The sequence below is a fragment of the Cucurbita pepo genome, chromosome LG05, assembly GCF_002806865.2.
Source record: "Cucurbita pepo subsp. pepo cultivar mu-cu-16 chromosome LG05, ASM280686v2, whole genome shotgun sequence".
NCBI lineage: Eukaryota > Viridiplantae > Streptophyta > Magnoliopsida > Cucurbitales > Cucurbitaceae > Cucurbita > Cucurbita pepo.
Genome location: NC_036642.1, coordinates 1563377 through 1584956, shown reverse-complemented (window position 1 = coordinate 1584956; position 21580 = coordinate 1563377). Strand labels below are relative to the sequence as shown.

Here is a 21580-nt window from a genome sequence, read left to right as displayed (position 1 = left end):
CTCATCTATTTTAAGGGGAAAAAAAAAACCTTCTTTTTCAGAAAATGGAAAAAGATTTAAGAAATATGAAGGAAAAATTAAAAAAAAAAAAATAATAATAATAATAAAAAAAAAGACTTAGCTTCTGACATGAAGGGGGAAATGCTCACATAATGAAACCTTGTTTCTGCAGTTTAGATAATTGGCGGCCTAACTTAANAAAAATAAATAAAAATAAAAGACTTAGCTTCTGACATGAAGGGGGAAATGCTCACATAATCAAACCTTGTTTCTGCAGTTTAGATAATTGGCGGCCTAACTTAAGTTTACCAAAGACTCCCAAATTTAGATTCAAAATATTAATTAAGTAAAAAGAATATTGAATTATGGCCATAATCAACAATTTTCTTAGGTATTTATTTTTTTATTTCTTAAAAAAATGGCAATTGAGTATGGTTGGGAATCCGCCACACAAATAATAATATAAAATGTATTTGATTTTTCAAAAGTGGGTGCCTCATTTTTTTTATTTTTAATATCAATAATTATTATTATTATTTTGTTTCTGAAAAAGTAGCAATTTAAAATAATAATATTAAGAATAACAGGGTCTACTTTTTCTACAGAACCAATGCATAATAATTATCAATTTATAAATAATATTATAATAATTTTTAAGGAATTATTATAATAATATATTGTTTGGTTAAAGGGAAAAGTAAATATGAGGTCCGAAGGATGAAAAAGAGAACCCCTAATTTAATTAATTTAAGTTCTTTTCTCTTTACAATTTTACATTTTTAAATGTTTTATTTTCATCCTGTAGAGAGAAATATATTTTTTTAAATGATTAGATTTTTAAACTAATTGCAAAATTATATACTAAAATATGATTTTGCCATGTATTAACATGTTTACAAGATTACGTACAAAACTGTAAAAAACGTTTGCATTCTTGTTGCTACTAGTAATTTTCCATTAATTTATTATGTATTTCCATTAATTTCTCATTAATCATCATCTTACACTATATATAAAACGAATGTGTTAAAATATTTGATGATGTAAACATTAAATGGAATGGGTTATTAAAAAAAATTTAAAATATAAAGAATTAACCTTAGTTCTAAAATAAACTTAAAATATTTATACTATAATATGAAATTAAATAGGAAATGATAAGAAACAAAATAATAGAAATAGGAAATAATAAGAAAAAAATATGACTTTTATTTAAATTTAATAAAAGAAAAATATATTTCACGATGGAGGGAAGCATATGATGTTTTCCTTATATATATATATATATGAAGAATTATATTGAATACAGTTCATGAGTTTTGTCTATTTCCGCCTTTTAAAAAAAAATATGAACTGACACCTATTTCATACCCATCGCAATCTTTTTTTTTTTAATTGTTTTTGTTTCCCTAAATTTTAATTTAATAGGTATTCAATTTTAATTTAAATCTCATTTATACTACATTAAAATTGATTTATTAATAAAGTATAATGAAACCATTTTTCAAAACATATATAACCATCCATACAAAAACTTTATACAATAAACAAAATTTTTGGTATATAAATCACAACTTAAAAAAAAATAGAAACACATTAGAAATTAGTTAATACATGTAATGAAATGTTTTATAAAATTCATCTTATAATTTATAACTTTTAAGAAATGTTTTCAAATTTTATGGTAATGGTACATAATATTAAAATTTATATCTTGTTATTATATTTATAAAAATTTAACATTTCTAATATTGAAAGTTACATAATGTTTTTTTTTTTTTTTTTTTCGTATGTATATTTATTTATATGTAACCATGATGAATAAATAAAGATGTCCACTCAACCGGGACGAAGAAGCCTTCTTCATCTCCNCAACCGGGACGAAGAAGCCTTCTTCATCTCCATCTCCATCTCCATCTCCACAAATTCCCTATTATATTTTGCTNGAACAGGGACGAAGAAGCCTTCTTCATCTCCATCTCCATCTCCACAAATTCCCTATTATATTTTGCTAGGATTAGATTCCCGTTTATATTTAAAAAAATTTATTTTTCACGATAAAAAAAATCTCAAGCATAATTTTTAAAACTTCAAATTTGAATATTTCAACATTATTTTTAACCATTAAAAAAAAATATATAGGTCACAATATTTAGTTTAAATATTACTGTTAGAGTTTTTCAATATATTTGTATTAAATAGGCGCAAGGTAGGATAGGGGTGCGGAATATAATCCTATTCCCGACTAANGGTCACAATATTTAGTTTAAATATTACTATTAGAGTTTTTCAATATATTTGTATTAAATAGGCGTAAGGTAGGATAGGGGTGCGGAATATAATCCTATTCCCGACTAATAAAAAGAACATTTCATACTCTTTTTCTCATTCTCCATCTAAAATCCGCTCTTTATTTGGGGCGGATCCCCACGAGTAAAGTGGGCATACATATGAATAAATATATGAAGCAATTAAAATAATTGAATAACAATTATATATAATAAAGTCGTTTTAACAAAACGCAACGTTTCCTTAATAAAATAATTTAAATAAAGAGCAAAATTTGTGGCGTAAATTAAAAATTATAATCAGGAATAACCATATTTATTTTAAATTAAAGAAAGAAAGACCACTTGTTGCCACCCCAAACCCCCATAGTGCAACCTTACCAATCTTTATACCACACTAATTATTTTAATCTTTTCTAAAATTATTTTTTAAATTCGTTTAGAGATTGGAGAAATCCAATTTCGAGTATATAATAAAAATATTTTTATAATGGAACCACACCATTGACCGAATATATATGAACACAAATAAATTATAACAAAAAAATATTGTTTTTTTAATATCTTTTCTGAAAATAATAATAATAATAATAATAATTTCCAAGTTGTTTCCAAGATAAAGATAAAAGTAAAATCCCATACCCCAATAAAACAATATTAATAAAAAATATAAGAAATTTGAAATAAAGTGGGTTTAGATAAGAACAATAGATATTATTTTATTAATATTTATATAATATCATTAATATGTTTTGGTAGTGTTANTAATATTAATAAAAAAATATAAGAAATTTGAAATAAAGTGGGTTTAGATAAGAACAATAGATATTATTTTATTAATATTTATATAATATCATTAATATGTTTTGGTAGTGTTATTATATTCTATTTCTTGTTTCTCACTCTATGTTTTATTTCTTGTTTTTATATACACAAAAATATTTTTAATTATCATCTTTCCTTTCTTTTTCCTTCTTATTTAATTAAAATAAATAAACATGATAACCATTTTTGTTTNTTTAATTAAAATAAATAAACATGATAATCATTTTTGTTTTTATCTCGGAAGTTTTCTTTTCAAAAGATAAAAAAAAAGTCTCAAATAATTTTGTTAAAAATGAATATTCAAAATTATGTGATTTTAAATTTGTTGAAATTATATATTTAATGTAATGAGTACAAATATTAACAAAAATGGGAAGTTTCTTTTTTATTTTTGAAAACAATTATTTAAAAATAGAAAAAACAATAAATAAATAAAAATATTTATTTTCTAGATTTTTGGTTTTTTTTGTAACCATTAATGGCGGGTAGATAAGCGATAAACTTTTTCCCATTTGTGCTATTGATTGATAATCCTACCTAACATATATTTTAATTTTATTTCAGAAACCCACCTAATTAATTTAGTGGAAAAACTTTCTTTATGATAGAGAAAATCATTACTTTAAAATCTTAATTAATTTAGCTAATTTCTTTTATAAAAAAATTAAGTGGTGCTTCCACAATTGATGGTTTATTTCAAGGTTATATAATTAGCAATATCTCGTAGAGTAATTAATATAAATTGATTGTTATTTTATTTGCAGTCATTATCAATTGCAATAACCACCGAAATTATGGGCTTTAAAAATTTAGCCCATGGGTTTCCGGCCCAATTAGCTCAAATAATTAAAATATGAACTCTCCACGAAAAAGAGTATATATATACATAACGTGAGTGTGGATGCATTTACAAATCANCGTCATTATCAATTGCAATAACCACCGAAATTATGGGCTTTAGGCCTTGAGACCAGGATGTGGGCTTTCAAAATTTAGCCCATGGGTTTCCGGCCCAATTAGCTCAAATAATTCAAATATGAACTCTCCACGAAAAAGAGTATATATATATATATATATATATATATATATAACGTGCGTGTGGATGCATTTACAAAACAACCCTTGTATGTCAGATAAAAAGGTTTCAATAAATAGCTGTAAACCTTAAAACAAGTTGGCCTAAGAACCCCAAGGGAAGCTATATGTAAAGGTAGGTAAAGGTGTGGGTGTTAGACGAACAAAACTCCTTACAATGGTATGATATTGTCTACCTTGAACTTGTTATGGCTTTACTTTGGATTCCCTAAGAGACCTCGTAACAATGAAGAGAGTATTCTTTAATTATAAATCCAACATTATTCTCTAGATTATTGGATCTGGACGGTAGAAACACATTAAACTGCATATGAATTAAAATAAAACAAAACAAAGCTGTTTTTTTGAAGAGCACAGTTTACAAGATTCTTCCATTGAGACCCAATTAATATAATGAAAGAATGGACCACACTTTAGGGTCAAAGCTTGTCTTCCAACCACATCTTAATTAATAACCCTGAACTTATTTTGTGTCGTTTTCTTGTTAGGTTCAGTGTATGCATGCCNCAACCCTTGTATGTCAGATAAAAAGGTTTCAATAAATCGTTGTAAACGTTAAAAAAAGTTGGCCTAAGAACCCGAAGGGAAGGTATATGTAAAGGTGTGGGTGTTAGACGAACACAACTCTTCACAATTGTATGATATTGTTTACCTTGAACTTCTCATGTCTTTGCTTTGGATTCCTTAACGAGGCCTCATAACAATGAAGAGAGTATTCTTTGATTATAAATCCAACATAATTCTCTAAATTAGTCGATTTGGACGGTAGAAACACATAAAACTCCATATGAATTAAAATAAAACAAAACAAAGCTGTTTTTTCGAAGAGCACAGTTTACAAGATTCTTCCATTGAGACCCAATTAATATAATGAAAGAATAGACCACACTTTAGGGTCAAAGCTTGTCTTCCAACCACGTCTTAATTAGATAACCCTGAAGTTATTTTGTGTCGTTTTCTTGTTAGGTTCAGTGTATGCATGCCTATGTACTTGGCTTCATCTGGAGCTTATTATATATTATATAAAATTATCTTCTGGGTTATGAAAAGGATCATTTTTATGAAGGTATGAAGGAAATATCTTTCTTTGAGCATCAGAAAAGGTATTTTTATTGTTTAATTTTTGCAGCCCATTTTTAGAGCAGCAGAATCTCATGCTGANGTGGGTTATGAAAAGGATCATTTTTATGAAGGTATGAAGGAAATATCTTTTTTTGAGCATCAGGAAAGGTATTTTTATTGTTTAATTTTTGCAGCCCATTTTTAGAGCAGCAGAATCTCATGCTGAATTAAAAAAGGAAGTGGGAAATGGAGCAACACCAAAGTTGAAGTTCAAAACTAGTAAAAGACAAATTAAATGGGTGAAAGAAAGAAAGAAAGAAAGAAAGAAAGAAAGAAAGAAAGAAAGAAAGAAAGAAAGAGAGAAAATTTTCAATTTTGAAGTTTAGTTAAAAAAGACGTGTTACTAAAGCAGAGCCCTCTGGGTCCCGTGGGATAAAGAAAAGAACAGAGGGATCACATTGGTGCTTGTGATTCTCGACCTCCTACCTTTAATTCTTATTGTTTGTTCGTTTTGAAAAAGAAAAAGGCAGTTTTGGGCACTCACTNTCTGAGTCCCGTGGGATAAAGAAAAGACCAGAGGGATCACATTGGTGCTTGTGATTCTCGACCTCCTACCTTTAATTCTTTTTGTTTGTTCGTTTTGAAAAAGAAAAAGGCAGTTTTGGGCACTCACTCGCCGGCCGCCGGAATTTTTTCATGCCACGCCGATGCCTGATGAAGGCTTTGGGCTTTTTCATGTAACACGAAACAACCCACTGATTTGGACCACCACTCACAAATTGAGATGTCTTTGGACTTATGAAGTCAACTCAAGATTACCTTCTTTCGGTNGTGTAACACGAAACAACCCACTGATTTGGACCACCACTCACAAACAATGATCTTGTTTTCTTTCTCTTTGGACTTATGAAGTCAACTCAAGATTACCTTCTTTCGGTGTGTTCATATGGGATCTTGAAATTCTTCAAATTGAGATGATTTGATAGTGTTGTTCGTATTAGCTTTAATTTGAGTGCAATTATAGAACACAACCTGCTACATACATGTCGGCTCTACTATTGTTTTCCCCTTTCTTCAAGACAAGAGTAGAGAAGACGAGAGAGTAACGACAATTAGCCGTCTCCCTTGCCCTACGCATTCGCTTAATCTTTAGCATCTTTGACCACTTTTAATTGCCGAAAGACAAGATTATGGCCTAATTTTAATTAAATACAAACAACACCATGTGGGGGAAAAAAGTCAACATAAATTTCAAGTACTTGAAAAAGGGTGTTTGTTATGTACAATGTGTTAAGCTGTGAATCCTATCTTCTCCTACCTTCCTCACCTAACATGTCTTCCAGCAGCTAAGCAGCAGACCTATAATAAACACTACTCTTTTTACCCATCACCTTTTCAACATGTTCTCTTCCCCACTTAAGTGTATCAAATAATTCCACCCACCAAACCAACTTATACCAACTACTAGACTACGATCAACAAAGTACCCACCCTTTTTCTTTCTTTCTTTCAAATTTTGATTCTTTTCTGTACACTATATGATGCTCATAGTTCAAGCAAAGAATATACCAAAGCAAAGAAAAGCAGACATATGGACAAATCTTGAATAACTCAATTGTTTTTTTTTTTTTTTTTTTTTTTTTTTTTTTGATGCTCTCTATGCCTGCGAGTATGACCTGATCAATCCCAAGTTGTAGAGGTTCCTTCTCAATATGCTCCCAAGAGATAACAAAACGGTCCCACCAACACCCACACCCTGCTCTTCCCCTTCTGTCTTTTGTTGCGAAATCAATGGCAGTTCCTTCACTTTCAAGCAACTCAACCCAATTTTCTCCCGGACGGAGTTGATGGTTTTCACATCTGCTGCATTCCCCAGTGCATCGGTTACGTAGAAGAGGTTTAGAGCTACATCCGCTGAGGTGGATACCTCTGCTCTTGTGACGTTTAAGCCATTCTCTCTGAACGTTCTCGTCACATCTGCTAAGAGACATGGCCTGTCGGTTGTGCGTAACTCCAATCTCACACCCTGTTGTGTAAACCAATATCCTAAACAGTTAATGTCTGCAAGAATTGGATAATGCATCTAGGCATTTGATTAATAACACGTTTAAATATGTTATGTACCTGTGATGTTCTTCTCTCTACGGAAGCTTGTAAGCATTGGATAACACGCTGCCTTTCAGCCTCGGAACTAATTGGGGTACCATCAGTGTGTCGGATGTAAAGTTCCTGATGAAAATGAAGGACAGATGCTGTCAATAACAAGACGATTGAGCCATCACATGAAAGAATACGAACCCAACGAGTAGGGAAAACATTTACCAGATATGCTCTATCCTTTGCTGTAGTGATGGTGCCATGAAAAACTACATAATCCATGTCTGTCAACGTGCAAACGACATCGAACAATAGCTTCATTCGATCTTTACACTGGACATTCACAACGGAGTAACCTCTTTCCACCCAATTCTGAACTGTCACCACAGGAGAATCATCACTATGCTGTAAGACAGGCTTCCTTTCATAGTCGCGATCAGCAAACATCATTTGGTGCAACCTTCTTTCAGTATGGGTGACTGTCATAGAGACTGAAGTCTTGGCATATAGAATGTCATCTTGCCCTTTTAGAACATTCCTCAAACGTCCAACAATAGTGTCTATTTTCTGGGAGTCCTTGATAGGAGAACCAGAATTACAGTCCTTGACATATATTAATGAAGCTATTCGGCCATTGTGGGTCCACACTTTGGCTTCAACAACATCACATTCAAGCTCAGCCAAGACTGCAAACACCTCGGAAAGAAGACCAACACGGTCTGTCCCGGTTAGCTCCAAGGCCGTCAAGTCATTTGAGGCGGCAGGTTTGCCACAGTGAATCGTTGCAAGTGACTGTAAGACAATCCCACCAGTCAAATAAGTTGCAAAACGAAAATGGAAAGCGAAGCATTCACAGAATGATTATAATTGATTTAATTGGTGTATGAAGGCTGTTATAATTACCTTCTCAAGGTAGCTAATAACGCCCTCGTCGATTAATTTATTTCCATCAAGATCAGTCACATGAAAAACTGCAAGAAAATTTAATAGAAGGAAATTCATAACAAAAAATGGAATAAAATGCCTCCTAATTAGCAATTCGCATTAAATGCTGTTTACGAGAAAAAGACAGATGAGCTTACCATCCATGAACCATATTCCATCTGAAGAAATGTAAGCTTTCTGAATTGAAAGGTTCAAGTCGGTTAACACTTGTACAGCTTCCAGGAGGATTCCATGCCTTCTAGCACTGTCGACCTTGACCAGAGTCGCGGTTTCACAAACGGCATTGTCGATCACCACTCTACAAAAGAGGACGCAAAAGGTCAAGTTACGTCAAGTTTAATTACTTTTTTTAGTAGCTTTGAAATTTCAAAATAAGAAGCCACATGGGTCTCAGAAAAGTCCCGGTAAAGATGGTTGAATGATGCCGCTAGACATAGTCAAACAAACCATAAAATTATAAAGACTTGATGCAGACCGGTTTTATGTTTAAACGAGGGACCTTCAAGATATTCTAGAAAAATTTTGAAAAATATAAGGAAGAAATTCCGGTCGGTAATTTCAAATCTCTTCTCAGTTGAAAGCGTGTGGACGCAGAGATCGGAGTCGGAACGAATCTGAAAACGTGTGGGGAAAGAAATTTCTCAGAAAAGGAAAGAGAAGATTGCGGTGATTAAAATAAGAAAACACTGTTACCCGATATGGGAACCCAAGGATTTGCAAATCGTAAACTAATTAAAACTAAAACCTAATAGATCGAAGAAAAAGAAATTATAGGGAGAAAAATCCGATAGAATGATCAAATTACAGCAAACTTAGCCAACTGTAGACCAGAAAATCATGATATTGCAGAAGANATATACGTATATGGACATTTCTTTTAAATAATGGGAAAAAATCACGTTTGGAAAGTTGAAGTTTTTTAATATTTGGAAGATGATATTGTGATGTGACAATTAGAATTGAAAAAGGATCTCCTCCCAAACAAGGAATAAGATCAGGGGAACCCCCAAAATTAATCAAGATTTATTATTCCAAATCCCACTCCAAAACGAGGGTAGCTTCGTAAATCTTCCACACATGCTTTCTTCGCCAACGTGGCAGCTTTTAATTCGCTTGACGGAAGAATCACAACTCATCCCGCTGACGTAGCCGTCGCATCACTCTCCCAAGCGGCACGCTTAGCATCCGACGTGTTCTGTGTAGTCACTATCCACGTGGCATGCAGTACGGGAAACACGTTTCCCTGTTCGTGGGGACTCCGTATGACGTGGCACAAAAAAAAAAAAAAAAGAAAACGGAGAAAAGTAACTGCCGTGAATTTAGAATTTGTATTAAATGTGTGTATCTCCGTTACGGAGCGCCGCCCATTCCGGTTGGTATTTAATAATAATAAATAATAATAAAAAAGGCGGGGTTGGAGGTCTTTTAATTTCGCGGCTGAGTTGTCAAGTGCGTTTCGATACCAAATAAGAATAACGAAAACAAGCACAGACGTTATGATTTGATTTATGCGTCCGGAGAAGATGACACGTCACAGTGGCTGCCTGGATTCATATAGTCGTCTTCAACTAATATATATAATATATATATTTCTTTAAGAAATGTGAAATCCAATATCCAAATCTCACCATTTTGGGCCCCTCGAGATTTTCTTCTTTCGTGTTTTGAAAATGAATTAATGTGGGGTTTCCCGCTCTTTTTTATTTAAATAAAATAAATAAATAAAAACCCTAAAATAAAGGACAATGGATTCGGGTTCGGATCTTGTACAGCAGCGCCGCAGATTTCTCCACAATACACTCTCACCGTGTTTTCGTCTCTGTCTCTGTCTCTGTCTCAGTCTCACGTGGTCAAACATTGTTGGAGCTAATTTACGAATTTACGAATTTACAATCACAATAAATTATATGTGTTTTGATTTAGTAGTGTACCAAACAATATTGAATGGTTAAATAGTGCATGAGGATTGGGTGTAGCTGTACCCATTTAATTTATTTGGCGAGGAAGAACAAGTCAATTTAATGGCTACAAGGTGGGCAACGGACATTCATTTCCTTTTGAAGCTCAAGTTGAAGGGATCCAGACATTCATTTACTGTTCTTCTAATTTGGGCCTCCAGCCCATAAAGCCTTGCAACCCTATACGCGAAGAAGCAACCAAACTTGGGTCTGGGCCCAAAGGCAGGCAAGCTTCTTTCTTTCGGCCCAAATATTTGTAACCAATAATTGAAGCAATAGTCTCCTTTAATTTCTTTCATTTTGAGTTGAGATGAGAAATTAATTCCAAAATAAAATAGCCTCACATTTGTACTGTAACAGAAGAAAAGGCAATATGTTGAAACAGTGTGCCCGTGAAAATGGCATCACATTTTTACATCAACATCACCCACAACAACCTCCCCAGTAGCTTGGCCACTTGCCGTGGCACTCGCTTTCAAACCCTCCTTCTCCCAATCAATCCTCCAAACAAACGCCAACAGCAAACCCAAACACCCAAATACCCCAACCAAAAACCCCACCAACAACCCACCAAGCCCAGCCCCAACTTTAAACCCCAAAATCAATCCCAAAGGCAACGCCACCCCATAGAATCCTCCAAGATTCGCGCATAGTCCCATCAATGGCCTCCCTATCCCCCTCACAATCCCTCCACAAACCGCCAACGGATAGTTCACTACCTCAATCGCTGCCATCAAAACCAGCATCTTCTTCACCATTCTCAGAGTCCCTTCATCCTTACTGAAAATCTTCCCCCATTCCCCTCTCGCCGCCACCATCGTCGCCGCCCCCACCAACCCAAACCCCACACTCGCCACCACCGACACCCCGGCCGACCTACGCGCTTGCGTTGCACGATTGGCGCCCAGCTCGTTTGAGACGCGGGCGGACGTGCATGTGGCTAGCGAGAGCATAACGGCAAAAAGCAAATAGTCGAAGTTTAAAACGATGGCTATGGTCCCCACAGCTTGTTTGGCGTTGGGAAGACGGCCCGTGAGAAGGATCAGAATCTCGTAGCACCACCATTCGAGGCAGGTGGTTAAGCAGCACGGTCCTGACAGTTTAGCCAATCGAATCCAATCTCCAACTGTTTGATCGAACCATCCACCTTCGCGATTCGTCTCTTTCACCAAAACGTACACCGCGAGCGAAATCATTGCGACGAAATCGGTTACCCAGATCGCCATTGAAACCCCAATTAACCCCTTGGATTTGGCCAGAAAAATGTTGATGGGTACGTGAAGAGCCAGAGCCATGGACGAGCTTATCATGATCGGGAGTGTTTCAGTTTTCGAACTGAGATACGATTTTAATGGACAGAGGAACGAAGTGACGACCAAATCGGGGAGAAGGTAGAGGAGGTAGGACTTAGCGGCGAGGGAAATGTCCTTCTCTTGACCGAAACGGATCAAAATTGAGTCGACGTTGAGCCAGAGGAATGAAATTGGAATTGTAGCGAGGAGTAAGAGAAAAATGGACATGAGGAGCGTCTTATGGAGGAGTTTGAAGTTCTTGGCACCGAAAGCTTGGCCGCAAATGGGTTCCATGGCGCCGCAGAGGCCGTTCAAGACGGAGAAACCAGTGACGTTAGCGAAGGTAAAACCGAGTGTTCCGCCGGCTAATGGAAGCTGGCCGAGGCGGCCAAGAAACGCCGTCGTTATGGTTATCTTTACGAACCACGTTAAGTTCATAACGATGAGTGGAAGAGCGATGGTTCTCTGTAATTTCAGCTCGGAAATGATGTCGTTGGTGAAATCTTGGGAAACCCATTTGGTAGTTGCAGAGGTTAACCGCCCTGATTCCAAGGTTGAAGAAGACACAGACATGTTTCACTTCAATTTTCTCAACTCAAAATCAAAATTGAGTTCATGTCGAGTTGGAGGAAGCTCTTGTTGTTGTTAGGTAAGAGCTAAAGATTTGGGTGAAGATTTATGAGATGCATGCAAACATTTTTATTTATTTTATATAATTTTGGATAATATTTTGAGGTAGATTCTGTGGTTTTAACTCAGTTTTCCTTTTAATTAATAAATTCATAAATTAATATGCTTAAATATTTAAATTGGGTAAAGCTGAAAAATCCAAGATATGTGATTGATTGAAAGTAGTGTAAGTTCAACTTTATTCTTTTCTTTTTTTTTTCAAAAATAAAAGTGAAACTTTATAACTTTTTTCGTTAAATAAACAAATTGAAAATTAAAATATAAAAAAAAAAAAAAAAATGGTAGAAAGCTTATCTAGAAGAAAATAATGAAGAGCAATAAATAATTAATTGAGTGAGAGGGCATTCCACTTTGGTTATCCATATTGAGTGTGTGATGCTTTCATGAATCCCACTTAACTTAATTCTTTATTCTTCCTTATGACTCACCACTCACCCATCCTAATTATTATTATTATTGATGAGATGTTTGAGGAAAATAATTCAAATAATAATAATGAGCTTTTGATAAATTCTTTTATATGTATATACATTAGTGGTTGCTTCACGCAACATATGATGTAAGAGAAATGCAAACATTCGAAGCCAATATAAAAGGCTTTTTGTTTATTATCCGTACGAAATTTACGACCAATATCAAACTTATTTTTGGAGAAGAATATTTGGACTCCTATTTTTTATCTAAAAGGAATAAATATCTAAATTAGGCACCCAATTCATAAAAATAAGGAGGGAATATCTTGTTTATAAAAAAAATTTGATATTGCCAAATTAAAGTAAAAAAACAAAAGAATGCACCTTTAACAAACGAACTATAAAGTATATGCATGCCGCCCGGTATTTGTTCTCTTTTGATGATAAACGATTACGTGTGAAACTCTTTTTTAGTTACGTTTAATATTATTAACAAGAAAATCATTCGTGCTAATAATGTGATAAATAAATATCGTTTTATTAGTATAATGAATATGAAATATACAGGTTGAAAAAAAAGAGTTTTTTTAAGACAGCCCCACACGCACATATTACTTTTTTAAAATGAAAAAGGATAGATATGGTGCCCCTCTATTCGAACAAGAATAATTTAAGTTACCCCATAATAGATTTAGTGAAGGCCAAACCTATATTAGCCTTTTTCTTTTTCTTATTATTTTATTTTTTTAATTTAATTTAAATTCAATTTTGTATATTATATTATATATATATATATAAAGAAGTTTGTACATTTATTTTGCATTATTCCTCAATTTATTGTTTTATTTGGTGCAATCATTCCTACCTTTGATTCTAGTGGTCCATAACTACACATATAAATCTCCTTTTTGCAAGGAAAAGCTAACCATTATTTATTTTTTATTTTTAAAATTTCAATCTATAAATATTATTATTATTATTATTATTATATTTTTTTTTTATCATCTACTTTTTTTTCAAACTCTTTCTATAAATTTATTATAATAAATATATAGAGCAAAATAAATTTTTGGAAAATACGATCCTTTAAAACAATCAATCATGCTTTTCTTGTGAAAAAAATCTTTGTTTTGAATTTCCTTTTTTTTTTTTTTTTTAATTTCGTATTTATTAAGTAATTCGCTGTAGCTTTGGCGGTGCCGGTCATGCTACTGCCATGTCAGCACACAAATTTATTTTTGGTTTTTTAAATTAAATTAAATTTAATTAAATTATAAAAAAAGGAAACAAGTTCAAGTTTAGTATGAATTTGAATGTAAAAATGTAAATATCTAAAACATTTAATGTCGTGCGGGTCCCATCCTTCATTGAATCAAATCCGACGGTTGTACTCAATTGCCATATGAGCAACTTGATTCTTACACGTGTCGCTACACATGAGGTTAGTCGGTAGATCTGATTCAACTCAATGAAGTCGTCACGTGTTTACACGCTTTTCTATGCAGCANGATCACTCATCTCCCTCTTTAAATTTGAATATCATGTGAATGAGATGTAGATCACATTTTGAATGTTGTTGATGATGATCAAAATAAATGTCCACTTCAAAAAAATATAAACTTTCATAAGTACATATAAGTCCTTTTCTCTCTGTAGAGGTAATAAATTTAGAGTAGCCGACATACACACACAATGATTTTGATGACATTTCCAAATATTGTTGTTGTTTCTTTTCTTTTTTTGGGTGTCCCTACTTTTCCCTTTTCAAATCTTTAGTTTATAATTTTCCATTTTCTCCCCCAAATCCAAATCCAAATCCAAATCCAAAGTACATATTAATATAAAGTAATGAAAGTTCCTTTCTTTGGTAGTTAAAACTACGAAATGATTATATAATTGATTTGATAATATTATAAAGTTTGAAAGCATCCCCCAAGATGGGAGATGTACACAAAACTTAATTTAGGATTTTGGGTACTCTTTTTTAGGTTTAATAAAGATGTAAGGAGATTGGATAAACATAGATTTTGATTATCGTAAACAAAATGAAAGCAATAATATTTGTTAGTTCCAACAATGGTGTGATAATGAATAAGGAGTGGAGTCAACTGAGAAGGGTTTGAGAGTATCATGTGGGTTTCTTGAGGTCCAATGTGAAGAAGCAGAAAGCATCCCAGATTCGAGGCATATTTGCATTATTTATTTGCATTATTTATTTGCATTATTTATTATTATTATCTATTATTATTATTGTTGCCTCTCACATGCCCACCTTCCTCCATCTTTCAATCCACTTCCCATAATTATCATTTTAATATAAACCCTAAACCCATCCCATTCCCTGTTTTCCTTTTTATAATTATAATATTTGTGTCTCACTTTCATCATTGCTGTCACACCTTCCTTCACCTTCATCTTGTTGAACCCTGTTTTTGGTTTATTCATTATTTAATATAAAACACTTCAACTTTTCATTCATCATTAATCAAAACTATACAGTTAGTTATGTTATTTGCATTATACTCTTACCAATACCTAACAGCTTCATGATTAGTAAGGTAAGGTAAGGTAAGGTAAGGTACAAAAGCATACTTAATTTAATTTCATTTAAACAAATGGGTGGCCATCATTTCCTTATCACAAGATGGAAGCTGCCCTACATCACCTAATCATTTTGTCCTTAATAAACAAACACCTTTCCTCTTTAATTATTGTTCCCTTCTCTTTATACTTACAAAATTTAAAGTCAAATCAAAAGGAATTTGAATATAAATATGAGGCTAATGGTTGTTAAAATGAGAAAAAAAGAAAAGGGTATATTAATAAAAGCAGTGTTTGCTTAGAATCTGTAAATGGTAGGCATTGGAGGATGAGAGAGACCGACACAAAGCATCTTGTGCTGCATCAGTTAAGTAAGTTTGCAGACACCAAAATATTAATAAATAAATAAATAAATAAATAAAGTTATTAATTTTATTAGGTTAAGCAGGAAACCCTGTGTCTCCCTCTCCCCCTTTTCATTGCTTTTGTTTTTCTCTCTACTTATCCATATCTAATCAATTTCTTCAATTTTAAATAATTAATTTTCATCCTCCTCATTCATAACCTAATGCTATTTCATATAATTTTTTAATACATACATACATACATACATACATACATATCCCTTTCATATGAAGGAAGCAAACCGCCTGCCTCATTAAAAAAAAGAAAAAAAAAAAAGAGGAAGAGTAATAATTTAAAAAGAAAAAAGAAAAAAGAAAAAAGAAAAAAGTTGTGTGGGGATTCCGGTCACCGAGAAATAGACCCGAAACAAGCGGGGGATAATACACGTGTCAAAACTTGTATGTGGACCCAAGTTATTTAAGAATATAAAAAATGACATTTAAAGCCTGGGTAGTGACAAGTGGCTTGACTTTGTGATGAGGCGGGAGTAGAGCCGATGATGTTTCAATCTTATCTCTCTCTCTCTTTCTCTCTCTTTGTCTCTTTAATTTTTCCATTAAATTTCCGTGATGTGGTATTAATTCAAATCAAAACTCATTAATTGTTTTTTTTTTTTTTTTTTTTTTNAATCCCTCTTCAAACTCCGACCATGATGCACGATTTCGCCATCACCGAGAATTTCGTTGTAATCCCCGACCAGCAAGTCGTGTTCAAGCTTCAAGAAATGCTCAAGGGCGGATCTCCGGTGATTTACGACAAGAACAAGAAATCCCGATTTGGAATTCTCCCAAAAAATGCCACAAATTCCGATGATTTAATCTGGGTGGAATCGCCGGACACCTTCTGCTTCCATTTGTGGAATGCTTGGGAGGAGCCGGAGACAGAGGAGGTCGTGGTTATTGGGTCTTGCATGACGCCGCCGGATTCCATTTTCAACGAGTGCGATGAGAATTTAAAAAGCGTACTGTCGGAAATTCGGCTGAATTTGAGAACGGGGAAATCCACGCGCCGCCCAATTATCAGCGATGAGAAGGAGCAGGTGAATCTAGAAGCCGGAATGGTGAATAGAAACCGTCTGGGGCGGAAAACCCGATATGCGTATCTTGCGATAGCAGAGCCATGGCCGAAGGTTTCGGGATTCGCGAAGGTTGATCTAGTAACAGGGGAGGTAAAAAAGCATATTTACGGCGGTAGAAAATTCGGAGGAGAGCCGTTTTTTTTACAGAAAGAGGGTAATTCAGGGGAGAAGGAAGACGAAGGGTACATTTTAGCGTTCGTCCACGATGAAAGGACATGGAAATCAGAGCTCCAGATAGTGAACGCCATGGACTTGAAAGTGGAAGCTACAGTGAAGCTGCCATCCAGAGTACCCTATGGCTTCCACGGGACATTCGTCGACGCAAAACACTTGCAAAATCAAGCTTAATTGATTCAAAAAAAATCAAAAGAAAGTGATTTTCTTAGGCGAAAAAGGGAGAAATTGCCAGAGGGATGACATTGAGACAGGTCCCCGGATTCTCCGTATTCGCATTAAAAACCCAATTACCTTTTTGTTTCTGTTCCTTTTTATTTGGTTTTTTTTTTTTTTTTTTTGGTTTATTCCACAAGATTAAAACTTATATGTCAACAGAAATGATGGAGTTTTGTATGAAGACTCACATTAGCGGCATGGACTTTGGGAATTTACAAATTATTACACGACTTTTGCTTTGGATAAGGACAAATATTTAATATTTGCTATAATATGTATGATGTATATTTTTAAATTCATATGTATAGTGTTAATCATATAAATTAAACAACTAACTCATAATCATTATGCTTTTGGGTGCTCTTCAGGGCCACTCAACGTTGAAATATCGAATTATTTAATTATTTAATATATATCAATAACCTATTATTAATATTTGTCACAAACGTCATGTTTTANTATGGTAGTGATAAATTCTCAAAATATGTTAAAAAATATTTAATAAGTTTTAAATTTGTTTCATAATAAAAAAATAAATTAACTAACAAAACTTAATTTTTATTAATTTATACCTTATAATTACATAAAATCAACCTTGTCAACCAAGACAAAAATAATCTCTCATTGACTTTCTCAATTTCTACTTCTAAGCCTACAACAACAATGGTTACTTACACTAAAAAAACAACCATTTATAGTTCTTCCTTTCATTGATTGCAGGTCAACTCTAAGTATTTTTTTTTTTTTCAGTAATAATAGTACATAAATAGAGAAAAAGTTAATAGTGGTATTATGACATCATCCCTAATGTTGAGATTATAATGCATTATTGTCCTCTTGAGTTCTTCAACTCTATAGTTGACTTTTAGCTCTATAATGTTAACACTAGGTTCAAATGCTTTCACTATTAAGCTATTGAAACTATAGGCTTAAACTATTAAATTATAGAATTTCTAATATATAAAAGGTTGTGACAGCATATTTAAATAATACAAAGTTGGTAGGAAATGAAATAAGAGAAAGTGATGAAAAGCTGAAGAAACTTTTGAAAACGTTAAGGAAATAGAAGAAATATGATGTTTAGTTTAGTTGTTGATTAGAGAAATAAAAAGAAAGTGATTTAGAGAGATGAAAGAGAAAAGAGAGATAGAAAGAAGAGGGACCCAGGCACCGCCCAGAGGCATAAGCACGCACCTCTAACGAATCCCAACCCATCTCCCATCTAACCCTAAACCCCAAGAAACATAACTCTCTCTCTCTAGAGCTCTCTCCTTCTCAGATCAGATCGGATGATGAGATGAGCATCACCAAAACTTAACCCAACAAATTCCCTCTCTTAGCCTCAACACAACAAAACATAATTTGGGATTCTGTTTCAATTTCAATTGTAACCCAAAACCCAGGAAGGAATTGGATTGAATTGAATTGAAACCCCATGGATGCCCACTCTCTTCCCCCTCCTTTCCACACACGGGATTTCCATCTCCAACAACAATTCCACCACAACAATAATTCTGAAGAAGAACATAGCGCCACCACTACTCGTCTCAAACGAGATCGCGACGATGATGACCACAACAACTCTGCCCCCACCAGCGCTGCCGACGCTGCCGCTGCTGATGGAGAGATTACTCGACGACCCAGAGGAAGACCCGCCGGATCCAAGAATAAACCCAAGCCACCAATTATTATTACTCGAGACAGTGCCAACGCCCTTCGGACTCATGTCATCGAAGTCACTGACGGCTGTGACATCGTCGACAGCGTCGCCACCTTCGCTCGCCGCCGCCAGCGCGGCGTTTGCATTATGAGTGGTACTGGCACCGTCACCAACGTCACTCTCCGCCAGCCGGCCTCCCCTGGTGCAATTGTCAACTTACATGGTCGCTTTGAGATCTTATCCCTTGCCGGCTCTTTCCTCCCTCCGCCGGCTCCTCCAGCTGCAACCAGCTTGACTATTTACCTCGCCGGCGGTCAGGGGCAGGTAGTCGGTGGTAGCGTTGTGGGTACTTTAGTCGCCTCCGGCCCCGTCGTCATCATGGCTGCCTCGTTTAGCAACGCTGCTTATGAACGCCTGCCGTTGGAAGACGACGACCAACCGCCGATGCCGCCACTGCAGGGCGGAGGCGGAATTGGGTCGCCGGATGAAGTTGGACAGTCCCAACCGCCGCAAACAGCCCATCATCAACAGCAACAACAACAACTTCTGGGCGACGGAAATGTGCCGTTATTTCACGGTTTGCCTCCGAATCTGTTAAACTCAATTCAAATGCCGCCATCGGAAGCAGCTTATTGGGGTACGGCTCGACCTCCGTACTAACCCCCCCCTCCTCCTCCCCAAAACATATATAAATATATATAATTTCCATATCCTTTTGAGTTGTTTGTTAGGTAGCCACTCAGGCATGGAGATGAATTAATTTGGGTTTGTTCCTTTTTTTCTTCTTTTAATTTCAATTATTTTTCCATGTCTTCAAGTTTGTTTCTTTCATTCTCAGGATATTTAATTTCTTGATGTAGTCGATGATAATTAAATTAGAGTTAGATGTCAAATTTATGATTACTCCCCCTTTCTTCTTCTTCTTCTTCTTCTTCTTCTTCTTCTTCTTCTTTGTTCTTGTAGACCAATTATGAATCATCACCTCCCATCTAATTTCCCACATGAAATTTAACCTTTTTTTTCAACATTATTGGGATGTATCTGAAAACCCCATAATGGAAAAATGGGGTTTAGTGATTTGAAGTCAAAGGAAGGGTTGAACATGTGGAAAGTCAAAAGAAGGCAGTGGAGTAAGTTAAGAGAAGGCGAGAGGTATGGGGTTTGAAGAGTTGTTTGCATTTCTTTTTCTTTGTTTCTTTTTGTGATGATATGGGGTTTGTGGGATTTGGGAGAGAAAGAAAGGAAAGTAATTGACACGTGCAGTAGATGAGATCCAGAACTCAGCTCTTTCTCGAGGCACAAATTTTAACGACAAACAATTCCCATTAAAAACCATTCATCAGATCACAATACATCAAATCTCTTCTCTCCCCTCTCTGTCTTTCGTTGTTTGTGGTGAAGAAGGTTGATGGGAGAATGGGGAAGGGGTTGCTTCAAGTTGTTATTGCGTGCATTATGCAAAGCTTGTTTTTTGGGGGAGAAATGGAGCTAAATTAAAGGCATAGCTGTGTTTATATTTCAAGCCCTTTTGTCTTTGTTGCACAAGTTCCTATACCCTTGCCTGCTCAAAATATGGGAGATTCATTCTCTTGGTTTCTGTTGATTTTATCATCATTTCCTCTATTTTTCCTTTTTATTTTCATTTCCTTTTTCAGCATCAAAAACTTCTTTTACACTTTATGCTTACAACTCCTACGCTCCTATAGCCCATGTCAACCTACAACTTGTTTATTAAATCATTTCTTTCCTAATACAAAACCTTCCTTCTTTTCGGAAAAGAAACATACTAGAGCGAGTTATTTGAATGATTGAAGTTGTGGTTTGATAAATGGGACGTTAGAGGTCTAGAGGTTCAAATTGGCTAAGGAGGTAAAGCATGCCCTTTGAGTCTTCGAAGTCGAGCCACTCAAGCATTACATTGGAAGGTATGAGGCCAAGCATCACACCAACCCATCTTATAAGAAAACTCCGAGTAAAATATCTTAATTTCAGTCTATTAGATTCTTGTATTAACACCAATTTGTTTGAATTCCAACAATAAACAGTAACCTTAACAATAACGAAAAAGTTAAAATATACAAATTGGGATGGTAAGTTCAATTTTTTTAAAAGAAAAATTTGCTCTTAGTTTAAAAATATGATCCAAACAAAAATTCAGAATGAACAAATTAACACTCCAAAGTCAGAATTAAGATTACAAGGTAAACCCACAACTTTTGTATTAACTACTTTTATTCACTTAATATACAAATAAATTTACACACTAAGTTTGAAATTACAGATCAGGCCAGTGGCTCTGAGAAATTAATACCATTTGATAAACTACTACAACCCAAATCTCACACTACTTTGATTTCATGACAAAAATTCAGAAATGATTGTGCTGATAGATAAACATACATGTTTCTGTCACGCCTACTGCCTCAGATCAATCAATAATCTATTCGTAATCGTCTCATTTCAGCTTGAAATGCTGGGCTCGATAATAATGTTCGATGCGCAAGAGTCCTTATGTCTTCTCGTGAACAGTCTCGCGATATCCGAACGAGTTCCCACAGGGCACCTCCACTGATCATGTCTTTTGCATTCACTTCTGCATTATCAGCAATGTAGAAGTTTTTCTAAGTCAATGTTTTCGAGACTTCTTGTTGCCGATATGAACGATGAAGTGCAGAAAAGAAAAAGAGCCATACCATGTTGTGCTAAATGACAGAGTGCGAGTTCAATGTGTCGTTTGATCGTCGATGCTTCATTTTTGGCATTCTGTACAATCCATGGGAGTGCTCCATCTTCAATTAAGAAGGACTTTCCAGCCTTGGTCCCTGTTCCTTTCAACAA

The 21580-nt window shown here is 34.6% G+C and overlaps 4 protein-coding genes and 1 long non-coding RNA gene across 5 annotated transcripts; 2 read left to right on the top strand and 3 right to left on the bottom strand.

Moving 5' to 3' along the window:
* Positions 1–6745: 6745 nt before the first annotated feature.
* Positions 6746–8749, bottom strand: LOC111794919 (ACT domain-containing protein ACR8-like). Its single transcript, XM_023677116.1, has 5 exons — positions 8450–8749; positions 8271–8338; positions 7593–8159; positions 7395–7499; positions 6746–7296 (listed from the first exon to the last, which is right to left on the bottom strand). Exons 1-5 carry the CDS (start codon positions 8454–8456, stop codon positions 6928–6930), a joined length of 1116 nt encoding a protein of 371 aa, XP_023532884.1. The 5' UTR covers positions 8457–8749; the 3' UTR covers positions 6746–6927.
* Positions 8750–10588: 1839 nt separating this feature from the next.
* Positions 10589–12289, bottom strand: LOC111794917 (protein DETOXIFICATION 56-like). Its single transcript, XM_023677114.1, has one exon. It carries the CDS (start codon positions 12133–12135, stop codon positions 10675–10677), a length of 1461 nt encoding a protein of 486 aa, XP_023532882.1. The 5' UTR covers positions 12136–12289; the 3' UTR covers positions 10589–10674.
* A 3955-nt stretch (positions 12290–16244) lies between these two features.
* Positions 16245–17206, top strand: LOC111794922 (9-cis-epoxycarotenoid dioxygenase NCED3, chloroplastic-like). The gene has a single exon (XM_023677119.1). The coding sequence runs from the start codon at positions 16261–16263 to the stop codon at positions 17035–17037; it is 777 nt and encodes a 258-aa protein (XP_023532887.1). The 5' UTR covers positions 16245–16260; the 3' UTR covers positions 17038–17206.
* Positions 17207–18325: 1119 nt separating this feature from the next.
* Positions 18326–19478, top strand: LOC111794920 (AT-hook motif nuclear-localized protein 22-like). The gene has a single exon (XM_023677117.1). The coding sequence runs from the start codon at positions 18518–18520 to the stop codon at positions 19400–19402; it is 885 nt and encodes a 294-aa protein (XP_023532885.1). The 5' UTR covers positions 18326–18517; the 3' UTR covers positions 19403–19478.
* Positions 19479–20931: 1453 nt separating this feature from the next.
* On the bottom strand, positions 20932–21574 carry LOC111794923. The gene is made up of 2 exons (XR_002815147.1): positions 21436–21574; positions 20932–21335 (listed from the first exon to the last, which is right to left on the bottom strand). It is a non-coding gene; the product is annotated as an uncharacterized LOC111794923 (long non-coding RNA).
* Between the last annotated feature and the right edge of the window lie 6 nt (positions 21575–21580).

Excerpts from the sequence above, each read along its gene's own strand:
- LOC111794919 (XM_023677116.1), bottom strand. Across the intron at positions 8,160-8,270 it reads TTATTAGCTACCTTGAGAAG|TCACTTGCAACGATTCACTG; the intron begins GTAATTATAACA and ends ATTGTCTTACAG. Across the intron at positions 7,297-7,394 it reads TAGAGAGAAGAACATCACAG|GGTGTGAGATTGGAGTTACG; the intron begins GTACATAACATA and ends TTTACACAACAG.
- LOC111794917 (XM_023677114.1), bottom strand. The coding sequence starts at position 12,135 with ATGTCTGTGTCTTCTTCAACCTTGGAATCAGGGCGGTTAACCTCTGCA.
- LOC111794922 (XM_023677119.1), top strand. The coding sequence starts at position 16,261 with ATGATGCACGATTTCGCCATCACCGAGAATTTCGTTGTAATCCCCGAC.
- LOC111794920 (XM_023677117.1), top strand. The coding sequence starts at position 18,518 with ATGGATGCCCACTCTCTTCCCCCTCCTTTCCACACACGGGATTTCCAT.